General features: G+C 49.1%; 1 protein-coding gene across 3 annotated transcripts in view; it reads right to left on the bottom strand.

Annotated features, from left to right (window-relative positions):
* Positions 1–13,305, bottom strand: part of COL5A1 (collagen type V alpha 1 chain) — a 127,152-nt gene that overhangs the window by 88,597 nt on the left and 25,250 nt on the right. For all 3 annotated transcript variants that reach the window (XM_021413741.1, XM_021413739.1, XM_021413740.1), the window contains exons 2-4: positions 10,842–11,009; positions 5,803–6,016; positions 5,037–5,199 (exon numbers count right to left, since the gene is read on the bottom strand). In XM_021413741.1, coding sequence (XP_021269416.1) covers positions 5,037–5,199; positions 5,803–6,016; positions 10,842–11,009 — 545 coding nt within the window. The remainder of the gene's footprint in view (positions 1–5,036; positions 5,200–5,802; positions 6,017–10,841; positions 11,010–13,305) is intronic.

Below are 13,305 nucleotides of genomic sequence, written 5' to 3'. Positions count from 1 at the left end.
CCCCGGATTGTGCAGAACGCAGCACCTGGTTCGAGGACCCTGGGGACCCTGCTGCTTCTCCTCCTTAAGTGCTCCCACCTGCACCAGTGCCTTGTGCTTTTTCCATCTGCACGAGAGGACCCAAGCACGAATGACATTTGGAGCTGAGGCTCCCCATGAGCTCTTCCCCATGAGATGAGAAAGCCTGCAAGCTCTGCAGTTACCACCAGGCTGACTTTCCCACAAGCCCACTGTGTTAGCAGCACAGCCATCCTCCTGCAGGAGCTGACAGAGGCTATTTGACAGGTTAACAGCACATCTACCTGCAGAAGCGAGCCCTAAATCTGTCCTCCAACACCAAAAAAAAACCAGTAAGATGCATTTCCACGGATAAAAAGCCTATTTTCTGTAGTACACCTTCTGATAAAGCAAAATTTATTGATCCAATCCTGTAACCTTGGAGGTATCTGGAAAAAAAAAAATAACGTACAGAAATGCTAAAGCTAAGAGTTTCTCCAGTGTGAGAAATGGTAAATCCAAGGGCATGGGGAAGGAGAAAGCCGTGACGATAGTGAAATGAAATCTGGGATTATCAACTCCAGTGATAATTGTTTTTTTTTTTTTTCCCCTAAGTGTAAATGAGGCAGAAGATGAAAAGAGAGCTGGCATGTCAACCCAAGAGCACCTGAACAGCACAAATGCCTCAGCTGAGAGCACTGAAGCATTCAGTGGCCCTAAGAGCAGCCCTGGCTCCTTGCCTGGCCGTGCTGGCTCCCTCCAGCTCACCCTCCCTCCGTTTCTGATGCCTTCATTTTGCTGGTGGTCTTCAAACGCCAACAAAACCCAACACCACCACAAAGGAGGGGAGAGGACAAGAAGCACCATCCTTTCAGCATCGTCAAACACCGTGCCTCACCCCAGGCCAGCACTTGGCTTAAGCCAAGAGCAGATGTTTCTGCCAGCCCTCAGCTTCCCTGCTTTGGCAGCAAGGTACATGCAGGTGTCTGGGAGACCCTCTCACTTTGCACCTTGTTTGGCAGCATCAAAAGAAACCATTTGGTTTTATGGTACCGACTGGACCAATAAGGCACGGTTACAGCACTCAGCTGGACGAAATAAGCTCCTCTCGTTTCCTGAGAAGCCAACCTTCAGAAGCAACATGCACACTGAGCTTTTCTACTCGTGGGAAAACTAATTTCATCCGCGCCGGCACCAGGCGTTATCCCACTGTTATTTCTAGAGGGTCAAAATGCCACTTCTCTTTGGGTCCCCCAAAACGTAACACGGCTGAACCACCAATAACTCAGCAGAACTATGGAAGATGCCACACACCTGGGACTTTGGTAAGGGCTGGGCAAACCGCATGCTGCTCATCAGCCCATTGCTGCGTGTGCTGGTCTACAGAGCAGGGCTGAGCCTCATGCTACTATGGAAAAACAAGATCCTGTGGGTTTACACGAGATGCTCCATCAGCACTGCAAAGGGTGCGAGTTCACCTCATCCAGCTGTGGAGGTCATGGGTACCTGCCTCAGACGTTACGCAGCGCTTTCCATTCATAAAGAACCTCCAGCTGCAGGTTATGGGATTTCTTTGTTTGCTGGTATAATACAACCACTTTTGGGACTGAAACACAGCACCGGTGACCTTACGGAGCCAGGACCTGAACTTTGGTTCAACCCGCGTCTGCTAAACCAGACCAATTCTTCAGCTCAGGCTGCTTTTCCCCAGGACCACCTCTGTGCTAAGCTGGAAGAGCCGTCCCATGGGAGATGCTGCTCCCAGGGTCCTGGGATGCAGCAGTCAAATGGATTAAATGAGCAGCTCGCTGTTTGGGCTAACCACCAAGCCTCGTGGGGCTTTGGCTTGGGGTGGGCATCCCTTGAGCCCAGCAGGGAGCTGTGCATGGAGCAGAAGTTACCCGCCAAGGGCATCTCCCATGAAAGCCCACAAAGCATCCAAATAACCCGGGTGAGGAGCAGAGCACTGAGCGGGGCCACCACCCAGCACATCGCAGCGAGGCTCTGGAACAGTCCCCCCAGCTTTCGGTGCTCAGCCTTCTGGGGAAGCTCCTCTCTCAAAACTTCCTTCTCCCTTTATATCTATGCCTAACAAGGAGACTGCTAGGAATTTGCTTTCTAACACATCCAAACTGCAACAGAAATAACTAATCCCTCTAACAACGAGACACATTCCACATGCCTTCCTACCTCCTCCTGGCGCTGCTGTAGCTGCAGAAGCACCACTCGCTGCAGCCTGCGAGCCAAGTGTTTCTCCTGCCCCGTGGGCTATTTCTTTGCTCTCTCCCCCTGCAAAAGGCCTTTGCTGTCTCACACCACAGTCCTCTCACTCACAGCTTGAAGCCCGCCCTGACATTTGTCCGCTTCTGTTGCAAACAACAGCTCGGCACAAAATTTAACTTGCATAGCCTAGGCTCTCAGCTCGGCCCCTCTTCAAACCCACCCGGCGTTCCCAGAGCCTCACAGAGACCCACTCAGCCTCCCAGTGAACTGAATTTTAATGAGAGGAAGTAGTTCTTCCACCAGAAGAACGCTGTGCTAGAGAAGTGTCTTGAACTCCCCCTCCCATCCCTCCTGCCAGGCTGGTTCTGCAGCAGAACACGAGTGAGGACATCACCATCCACGCACCCCAGTGACAAAGGCAGCGCAGCCACTTTGCTGTGACCCCAGCGAGACCTCCACTTGAAAGAATTACAACTTTCCAAACAAGCAGCGCTGAGGTTTTATTTGGTTTCAGCCCTGAGCGGGGTTCAGGCAGATGGGAATTCCCACTACTCAGAGCTCTTGCTGATCACAGCTGAGGCAATGCCTGCCTCAAGCCCTCCCAGCCACTGCCTTCCATCCCACACCACCCAATGGGACGGAGGAGCTTCCACAGCGGGGACAGCCCCACAGCCAGGCTGCAAACACAGCAGGCAGCAGCGAGCCAAGGCCGTCAGGACAGCTTCCTGCAGGACAGCAGCAGCTTCAGCCCATGGTTCAGCCCAGGAGCCATCAGCTTTCCAAAAACACGCGGCCTTCTGATCGTTTGCACCCCTTTCCCACCGTCCTGAGCCACAACCCTCCCTGCACACTTTCTGCTTAGGCGTGCAGATTGCAGAGAAGAAAGAGGGGCCGAAAGGAAATTAAGTTGCTGAGAGATGGAGGAAATTAGGTTATAGTCCACTGCCTTCGTGAAAACTATTAATTATGTTCAGTTTAAAGCTGCTGGTATCTTGATTAGTGTGTGTGTGTGAGAGCATACGTTGAAAACCCTCTTTGTTTGATGAGGATGACAAGAGGAAAGGACAAATTCCAGAGAACTGGAGAGCTTGCTTCCCTCCTCCCTCCCAGAAAAGCATATCCCGATGCTTTACAACATAGATGTGCAGTATACGGGGAAAAAAATTAATAGATAAACTTGCTAATTGTTCATTTCTGGTCAAATAACCACACCACGTTTCTCAGGAAGTGCCCACAACGGCCCCATAGCTGCGTCCTGCACCCAGGGCTGACCAAAGGGCAGCAGCCTCCAGCAAAGGGGAACAACTCCTCTATTTCACTCCACCTCCCAGGACCCACGAGGGTGCACGCATCCCCTGAGCACAGCCCCGATCCCTCGACAGAAATAATTTAGCTTGGAGTATTTCTTCTCAGCGAAGGAGGAGATGGTGCTCACCGAACGGCAGCAAAGCAAAGCAGCCCACATTTCCTTACCGGTTTGGATGCAACATCCATTTCTGCAAGCAGATCTCCCAGACCCCAGCAGCTCCCCGGAGGAGCTCACCACTTCACCTAACAGCTCCACTTCAAATACAGCAACCAGTGCATCCGCTGACATTTTTGGCAGAGCATCCAATGCTTGCAAGACACTCCAGCACCCATTAAAGCCAGCTTTTACTTTCTGTTTTAACTGTTAACCTTCCCAGGGACTGCCTATTAATTTAGCACAATGCAGAAACTTGGTGCTAGCTCCCTAACTGGGATTTTGGCAGCAATGTTCAGTCCCTGCATCTCTGCTCTGTTAGCAGCCCCCAGATGTTGGTAACATTACTGCCATTCTCCCTCTGAGCAACAGCATGGCACAGGCAGGAGCTGGCCTCACTGCTGCTCTCATTATCCCCCAGATAGGAGATGTTTCCCATCCCTTTGCTGGGCTGGGAGGCCCGTGAGATACAGCACTTCCTCTGTGCAAATGCAATAAACAAGGAGATAGAGAAGTCAATAGGCCTTGGTTTACACTCCATTGCACTGGCGCTGATCTCAGGGAAGCAATTCTAGCTCGCAAGCAAGATCAAGGACAAGATTATGGCACACATAAAAGCCTCAGAAGTACAGCAGACCACAGAAGTTGAGATTGCTAGTGAGATGCATGTATTCAACTAGCTGCTGAACTATGGGAAAAGAACTTCTACCATATGTACCTCGTCTATAAATAATCCTGTATCTCTTCGCTTCACTCATAGGAGCTCATGGGAACATTCCACCCATCACGATTTGGGGTTGCTTTTTCAAAAGCAGTCGCTGTGTGGGAGGTGACAGGACTGCCAAACAAGCTGTCAAGGAGACTCCGTGTGTCACAGTGCAAGGAACCAAGAAGCAATGACCAACGCATGGGAAACGAGCAGATTCCTACAGACACGGAGAGAACTGATTTGCAAGAGAGATGCTGTCTTCTGCTTAGTGCGCCTCAAATAGGATTCAAATCGTAACATGGGGATAAATGAAGTGCTGCTGCTTCCAAAAAGTGGAGCCTTTCCCATCAACACAGAGCACAAGAGCTACAGGCCCACAGAATCCTGGCACAGGGGCTGGTCTAAAACCTCAGCAAGGGCATGAAAGCAGAGAAGCAGGGGAGCTCCTCCAGCAGATGACCTGACCCATTGCTTGCATCAAGGAAGCATTCACCTAGTTAGAACACAATCTCTAAAAAAATTACATTACGTATTAAGGAATTCTGTGCAAAAATCCAAGCTAAGTTTCAAAAACGAGCTGTCAATTCCTCAGCCAAAACCCAGCTCGGTGGAACGCCTCCAGAGCTGCCCATCAACAGGACCTACCTCAAAGACTTCCTCATCTAATATCCTCGTTCCAAATACAATGATGCCATTGACGTCAATGATGGGATGGTCGCTTCGATCCAAGAACTTGGTTATTTTCTTTTTACAGTCCAAAATCAAGGTGACGTTTTTCTTCTGCACGCTGATGGCGACCCTGTGCCACCTGGAAGAACACAGCCCACAGATGTTACACAGAGCCTCGGTCTTTCAAGATCAAGCCAATGATTGCAATAACAACAAATCCCTCATAAAACGCTCCCGCAAACCTTCATGCCTGCCATTATCTGCAAATGGAAGAGAATCAGCTCTAGGCAGACTCTACATGAGACACTGGCGGTAGAAATGACTGCGTTGGAAGATGCCATTTACTTCTCAGCCCTCCAAAATAGCTTGGAGAGCACCTGTTCTTGCTTCAATGAGGGGCAGAATGGGGGGAAAATACCCTAATAACTCCCTGGCTAACCCCTCTTCCACCCTCCTTATGTCCTGTGAAGGATTCAAGGGGAATTTATACTGACAAGAGTTTTCTTTGGACTCCTTGTAACAGGAGCCGACAGCGTTGCTTTCCCCCATAAGCACCAACACAGTTTGCACTAACTGGTACAGGGTTCACCTTTCTCATACTCAGTGTTTATTTGCCCAAGGGTAAAGTTCAAGAAAGGGACGTATGTATATACATTGATACGACTCCGATTTCACACAACACATGCTGGTACTGTTAGCAACAACGTAGTGTTTGTTCCTTTGCGCACAAAATGTCACTTACTTGCCATCTGCTAGGTTAATGCCTCTAAAGAGAGGATAGTCTTCTGGGCCTGGCTTTCCTGTATGGTCTTCATACAGGAATACAGGAGATCTACCCATCTCCACACCAATTTGCTGGATCCCTTGCTCATTGTAAATTGAGATCAAGAAGGACTGACCTCCTTTCTTCGCTTTTACAGTGGTTAAAATGGAGAAGTCCTCTGGGAATGGGGAAGCTGGAGTGGAAAAGCAGAGAGGTTAGTCAGGTTTCCTAGACAATGCATCCCTACAGAACAATGGGTTGCCTAATGATCTATGTGAAGAATGCTGATTGTTTACCCCTCCAGATGCGTGTACATCAGCATCGCTAAAAGCATACAATGGGAAAGAGCTGCCAGTTGAAGACCCATCTTTTCCCCCAAAGCCTACTAAGACATAGGGCTGCAACCCAAAGCAGACTGCACCTGCAAAGCCGGAGCAGGGCAGTGCCTCTGAAGGGCCACCTACCCTAATGGCACAGAACTGAACATCACTGGGGATCTTCATGAATGACCAGAAAGCCTTTTCCCAGCCCTCACTGCACTGCCACAGAGCCAAAAGCCACTCCTCATTTCAAATCACAGCGAGGGCTCTACTGTTCCAGGGTGAGAGTACAACGCAAAGAAGGTAGGGACTCTAAAAAAGCTGTTGGTTTAAATCCATTATTTGCAGCAAACCACTCCTCGATGTGTCCCGGTGCATTCAGGAGAAAAGGCAAAAACTCCCTTTATTTCATTTATCACTCCATCTCCAAATTAACTTAACGCACCAGAAAGACAGAAGGAACTAAGCATTCCACGCCAGTTAGGCAAATAAAACTCTCCAATATTGTGTGTAAAGAAGTAGGGGAATTGCATCAGGTTTCATCTATTCTAGACTCAGAACAGAGCATTCTGTGGCTTTGGCTTACAGGGCTGGTCCAGGGAAAAAATAAATAAATCTGTGAGCAGAAATAAATCTGGCAAACAGTCGGAAACGCCGGTTCGTCTGCGTATCGAGCAGCTCGCAAGTTTCCAAGATTTTTCTCCACTCAGGAAAGCAGACTTCTCTGATCTCAGCTGACTGCCCTCCATTTTTTGCAAGGTTTGCATGGGAAGGCTCTAACCCCTGCAACTCCGGGCTGATGCACTGCAAGCTTGAAGCAGACACGAACATCACCAAGTCACGCCCTGCGCAGGATGCATCGGCTCGGCTCTTTGCTGCCCTTCATAGCAAAGCATCGCAAATGGAAAAGCTTGGCTGCACACGCCAAACAGGAGGTCTTAAAAACTCCAGAAGCATTAGCAAAGGAGTTTGCTTGATGAAATTATGGTGGGAGATGGGACCCATGGAAAATGAGGGTATCCTGCAGGGCATAACCTCATTTCAGCAGCATGAGACGTGCAGGCTATCTTTCCTCCAAGTCCAGGCTTTCACAACAAGGATTGCATTGTACCACTGGGTATCTGCTTGGGAAATCTTATACCAAGCACAGCAAAGTGGGGCAGCCCTGCCATGGGCAGCAGGGTATGTGTGTGTGTGCGATCATCTGCGTGCGGCAGGGTGCAGCAAAGGGAACAACAATAGAGCATTTTTAAACTGCAGATTTGCAGCCATATAAACCACAAAAATTGTCAAGCTCAGTGCCCCAAAGCTTCCAGTAGGGTTCCTCTGCCCCCACAGGCTTTTCTTAGATGGTATCCCAGCGGCACAGAAGGGATTTTGACCCGGGTACGGCGGTGGGAGTAGGGAATTCTTCTGACTGCAGCAAAGCTAGCAAGTTCAAAAGGAAAGAGGCCATGAAATCACTCTCTTCTTCTGCCTGGGAACTGCTCAGGCTTTATTATCTACTGCCATAAGTGGATCTAGCTCTCCAGCAGAGGACTACACTGCAGGGCAATGGAGGAGGCAGGAGAAGGCGCTGAGAAGTGGGCTCAGCTAGCGGGCAGCGCTGCAAGCAGCTTGTGCAAATGGGGCACTGAGTGGGCACCTGGGGATACCTGCACAGACACTGCACTGACACCCAGCCAGCATCCCTCACCCAGCTCCATTAGGTTTGTAAAGAAGCAGAAAGCATCTTCCAAATGGAGGACTCGGTCAATAATTCAGTGTGGTGGTCATAGCCAGATTTTCCTCCCAGGACACAGACCCAGATATCTGGCAAAGGCAGGCATCTGCTTTCGGTGCCTCCCCTAGGATGAACTGAGCTTTATCTCCCTCCTGCTGAACATACACAAATCCTCCTGTAGCACTCAATCAAGACCATACGCCTTCCTGGTTCCAATTACAGGCTAGAGTTTGGGGCCTTTTATGTAAAATAGCTCATGTCCAAAATTTCATTATGAACCCACAATACAGTACCTTTCAACTTGAGCAAGCTGCCAACTCATTAAAAAGCTGCTTTTAATTTTTTTTTCATTATTATTAAAACGTCTCCATGGTGACGTGAGTTTCTCAACCCAAATAACCATAACAGATGAATTATAGCTGACATTACTGTTACTGCTCTGCTGTCCTGGCAAAATAACAATGCCTTCACTGTCACAGAAGTGACCCAGGCTATTGAACGATGTATGAAAACATATCCACACGGACAATATATACATGACAATAAATACATAGAGTGCATAGAAACTGCTCCAAATCCCCTTAAAGACAGGGAAGTCATCCCCAACAAGGAGTTTGGGAATAAGCCTTGATTTTCAGTCCACTAAAGAGAGCTCATTGCACATCCCTCTCTTCTCCTAACAGCCCTGCACTAATGCTGAGTTTGGCTCATCGTGGCTTTTTTTTTTTTTTTAAACCCTATGATCGAAGCCTTTCGAATTCACCACATCCTGAAGGGCAGCAAAGGGTTCAGACCCCCATTCTGCAGATGGATCCACGGGAAGAGCCAGCACCGAGGTGTGGGGTGGACGCAGGGGGGGCACAGCCCCAACACCCACTGCTTCACACCAGCAGCTGGCACCTGCAGCGTGCTCTGCTGTGCACAGAGCAAAGCCAGGCCCAGATTCTTCTTTCCTGAGTGCTGGGACCAAGGGTGGAAGGCTCTCGTGCAAGCTCAGTCTTTGAAATATAGACACTGGGGATGCCTTCATAGTGCTGGTCCTGCAGGTGTAGTAGAGCCTTGCAGAGCCCTGATGCTGTTTGGGGAGGACAGGAATGCTTTAGCCACACAACAGCATAAAACCAGCAAAAAACAATGAGCTGATCCAGCTCCCAGTACAACCACAGAGCAGATCTGTTGTGCAAGATGGTGCCATTCCCATAGCCACTCCTCAGAGCAAAACTGCTTTTCAGTGGTGTCACCAAGCTCTGGTCGTCTTCTTCATCTGAGAAAACTTTCGATTTTGGAATGGATGTTTTCCTCAGAGATGACTGTTCAAGTTATAATAGAGATTCTTCAACTCTTAAATACATACATATATATATGTGTGTATATATATATATATGCAGACACCCACAAGCAGCACAGAGAAGACAGAATTTGCTGAAAGAATGCAAAAGACATTTTGCTGGCTGCCACTGAAAACTCTGCCTTTCTTGCCTCTGCTGGAGCAGCACGGTTTTGCAGGGAAGCAGAACTTTATTCAGGGAGCAGGGACAAAGAGCATCTCAGCAGATTTTCTCACTCTTGTGGGTTTGAAAAAACAGCCGGGCTTTTTATAGACATCTCTTGCTTTGCTGGCTGCGGCTGCAGAAGCAGAACGCAAAGCCCACTGAATTACCGTCTTAGAAAAACATCAACTTCTAATTAGCACAAAATATTGTGCACTGTGTACGTTTGCCTGTGGTGCTCAAGAGCAGAGAGGGCAAGTTGCTCTGCGGCACGCCCGGCTGCTAACATGAAATCACCAAAGCCACGTTTCCCCTAGCACACTGCGCCGCAGCCGCTTCGATGCCTCCACCTCCCCACTCACTCATCTGGTGGTGTGAGCTCAAGTCACATCTCGTGATGGGCATGTACTGAGCAAACTGCTGTGGATCTGATGGAAAAAAGCAGGGGCTCTCCGCTCTGCTCTTCCCATCCCATCTCCTTAGTGAGCAGAGATTACTTTGGAAGAGTCCAGAGATGGGTAGAGCTATTTCAATTGCTCCACGCTTGTCCAGTGGGTGCAACTGAGAAGTTGCTTGGTGACTTGAAAGAAACACCATCCGTATCTCACTCATGAAAAACAGATGCAAGCCAAGAACCCATAGGACATCCAAATGGCGAGAAGAGTCAAAAACAAGAGATTCTCACATGGTGCAGAGTTACCCCCTGCAACCACGGTTCAGTTCTGCACGCTCTCGGGTTAACCTCCCTGAAGTGGTGGCAGCCAATCCTTGCTGAATTGGCCAGAAGACTCCATCCTTGCTTTTCATCTCAGGGTCACTACTCTTCTGCTTTCTGCACCAAAAAAGGCCATCAGACCAGATTTCACAGTGGCTCCAGCAACCTCTGGTAAGCTCTGAAATCCACTCAATTCCAAACTGGAAACATTTCCTCAAAGCAGCGCTCTTCAAGGGCTCTGTAACTCCTGCGTCTTTGTGGCTTGCTCTAATGAACCTCCAGCCTCTTCAAACAATCTTCTTGGGACATCTGTTCTTGTGGGGCAGTCTATTCTTTCATTTGTGGTGATTATTTGTGTTACGAGACACCCCAGCCACAGAATAAGCTCCTACTGTGCTTGGCACTCTACAAACGCAGAGCACAACGCGGTCTGCGCTCCTTTGCATCTTCCAAGTCTCTCCCAGCTGGATGTCACCGTGTGATAATGAGACAGCACAAACTTCCTAATATAGGAGGGAACATATGTGTAGGCATTGGCCACATCTCCCTCGATGAAACCTGTCACTACATGCAAATGCAACGACAAAAGAACGTCCCGCTGCGCTCGATGGTTGGAAGTTTGCAACCCCCCCCCCGAAAAACAGCAGAATCACTCACTCTCTGCCAAGGAAGCATACATACGGAATGGGAAGGAACTGTGCAGTGCCCGGAGAAGCTGAGAAAAGGATCAGGTATTTCTATATGATGAATACAGAAAGCTGCAGGCTTACCAGGATACAGCTGCTTTGTCGGTGCACTGAGCTGAGCGTCTTTCGTTACTCTGTAAGCAACGTCTGCTTCTTTTGAAGATCTTCTGCTTGTGCAAAACCCTGTTGTTCTTGTGATACCGTCAGGTAAATTGTGAAAGTCTAATACCTTCAAGAGGTCTGCAGGTTCAGCTGCGAAAACAAAAGCAGGAAACCAGAATTAACGGGCAACAGGGACGGCACTTGAAAAGACCCAAAGCGTTAGCCTGTGTCACACCCATCATTCAGTTTCAAGTAACATGAGAAATATGTTTTCAGTATGTACAAGGTTCATGTCTGCTCCAAAGCTAGGACACTGTGCCATCGGTCAGAGGCACTAACTCAGTGCAGAGGAACAGTCCAGCAGCTGTGTGCACTGGGGGAGGAGGGAGAACACACCGCGTTATTAAGCTGCGGTGGTTGTATATACCCTGGATGTCTTGGCCCAGTCTCCATCATACAAATACATCCTTGAGGTTTAAGCATCGCAGAGAAAATCCACGAGCTCGGAGGAAGGTTTAAAATCAAGAAGTTGCCAGAAGTTTGCTGAGGCAAACCTTGGCATTCTTCAGTTCGCCGATGCAAAAAAAAAAAAAAAAAAATCTAAGTTTTGAAGCAAATACCAGAGCGAGCATCCCTAAGGATTACACACTTGTACCACGCCAAACAAGCACGGGGCAATTCACACCAGCTGCAATAACAGGTAAAGCCACGGCCGTGCTTTGGGTTATAAGCGAGCTGTGGCAGAGAAGCGTCCTGGTGTGATGTGTCAGTGCTTCGTGCTGCTCCTGCTGCGTGCACAGCATCCAGCCCTGCCTGGGGCAAGGCAAGGAGACGTCCCCACCCCCTTGGCAGGCGCTGCCTCGTGAGTTTTGTGCAGCAGTCGGTGACACACGTGCAGGCAGCAAAACACAAGCTTGATGGAAGAGGGAAAGCCTAGTTACACCCTATGGCTTTCCAATAAGCGTGCTCTGGGGTCTGTGGGAATTCAGGGCACGGCACGAGCCTTCACCCGAGGATGCCCTGAAGCAAGCGCGCAGGCACAGACTGACAGCGTGAAGCAAAAAGCTCCTGTCCTCAGCCCTCCCTGCCCACATCCACCAGGCTCATGTCCTCACAGGGCAGCAGGAAAACCTCTGAGTAGGGAAAGGAGAGTCACCAAACCCAGCAGGGCCTGGGCTGTCACTTCCAGACATCTAGGTCTCCAGCAATTCGATAACGTGAGTGATCCATCTTGTTAACTCCCTAACCTGGTCTTGCTCACGTTGGGAAAGATGGCATCTCCAGAAGTGCAGTAACCAGATCCAACTTTAAACGCTTACAATAAATGGCTTTGAATTCTGACCCCATACTTGCAGCAAAGCGCTGTCAGAAAGACGAACCGCCCAGCTCAGCAAACGTCTGCACGACAGCTTCATTTAGCCCTGCCTGCACAGTGTATCACAGCTGTATTCTTCTGCCCCACGATCCATTATTTTCCCTGAAGAGTGACATTACTCAGCACTCAAGGGCAGCCACACGTCGGGGACTCCGATGGTTGCAATATCCCAGGCAATCCCCCCGAGGCTCCAGCTTCCATCCATATCCTGGGGCATTCCATCACTGCAATGGCCATGAAGGCGTATGGCATCACCACCACGGCAAAAAGCGTAATTAAAAAATAAAACATCTCCAGGAGGACAGGAAGATAACAGCCTGAGAAATTTTTCAAGGGAGGGAAAAAAATACATATACTAAAAGGGCCTCATCTCGGGCTCAAGCATTCACTAGAAAGACCAGAGGAAAGGATTCACAAGAGAACGTCCCGAGAGCCTGTTCCATATGCTGCTGGCTGCATCCACGGGGAAGGGCTACAGCACACACATTGGCATTGAACATACACACAAAAAAACCCAACAGGAATGGAAAGAAATACGACGAGCGGATCTTTTACAACACAGAAAGTTCTGGTTACCAAGATGCTCTGCCTAATATTTGCATGGAAAAGTCATGTACATTGTTAGGCAGCTTTAAAAAGTTTCCATAATCCTGAGAAATTGGGTCCTCGCTGAGAGATTACAAACATATGGCAGATCCGAGTCAACGCTGCAGATAATAAACCAGCTGAGAGCGCCTGGCCCGAGCAGCACACAGCTGTAATGTTTCCTCATCTCTCACTCTTGTTAGACACAGAATATGGATGACATTTGTCTAAGCTATCTTTACAGCTTGGATCTTCCCACTGCCTTTGACCACGCTTTGTTTCATGCGGAGATTTCTGCACACACACACACACACACACACACACACACAGCACAAGCCGCCTTTAAGCAACTCAAATGCTGATTCTCCAACCCCAGCTCTTCCTCCATCCCCCTCCCTCCCTGCGCTCCAGGAGATTCAGATCAGCCAGCTCCCAGCCACCTCCAAAACTTATTTATGGAGAGGAGGGGAAAAAGGCAGAGGCTGG

Source organism: Numida meleagris, chromosome 16, assembly GCF_002078875.1.
Source record: "Numida meleagris isolate 19003 breed g44 Domestic line chromosome 16, NumMel1.0, whole genome shotgun sequence".
NCBI classification, from domain to species: Eukaryota; Metazoa; Chordata; class Aves; order Galliformes; family Numididae; genus Numida; species Numida meleagris.
This window is presented reverse-complemented; position numbering and strand designations above follow the sequence as displayed.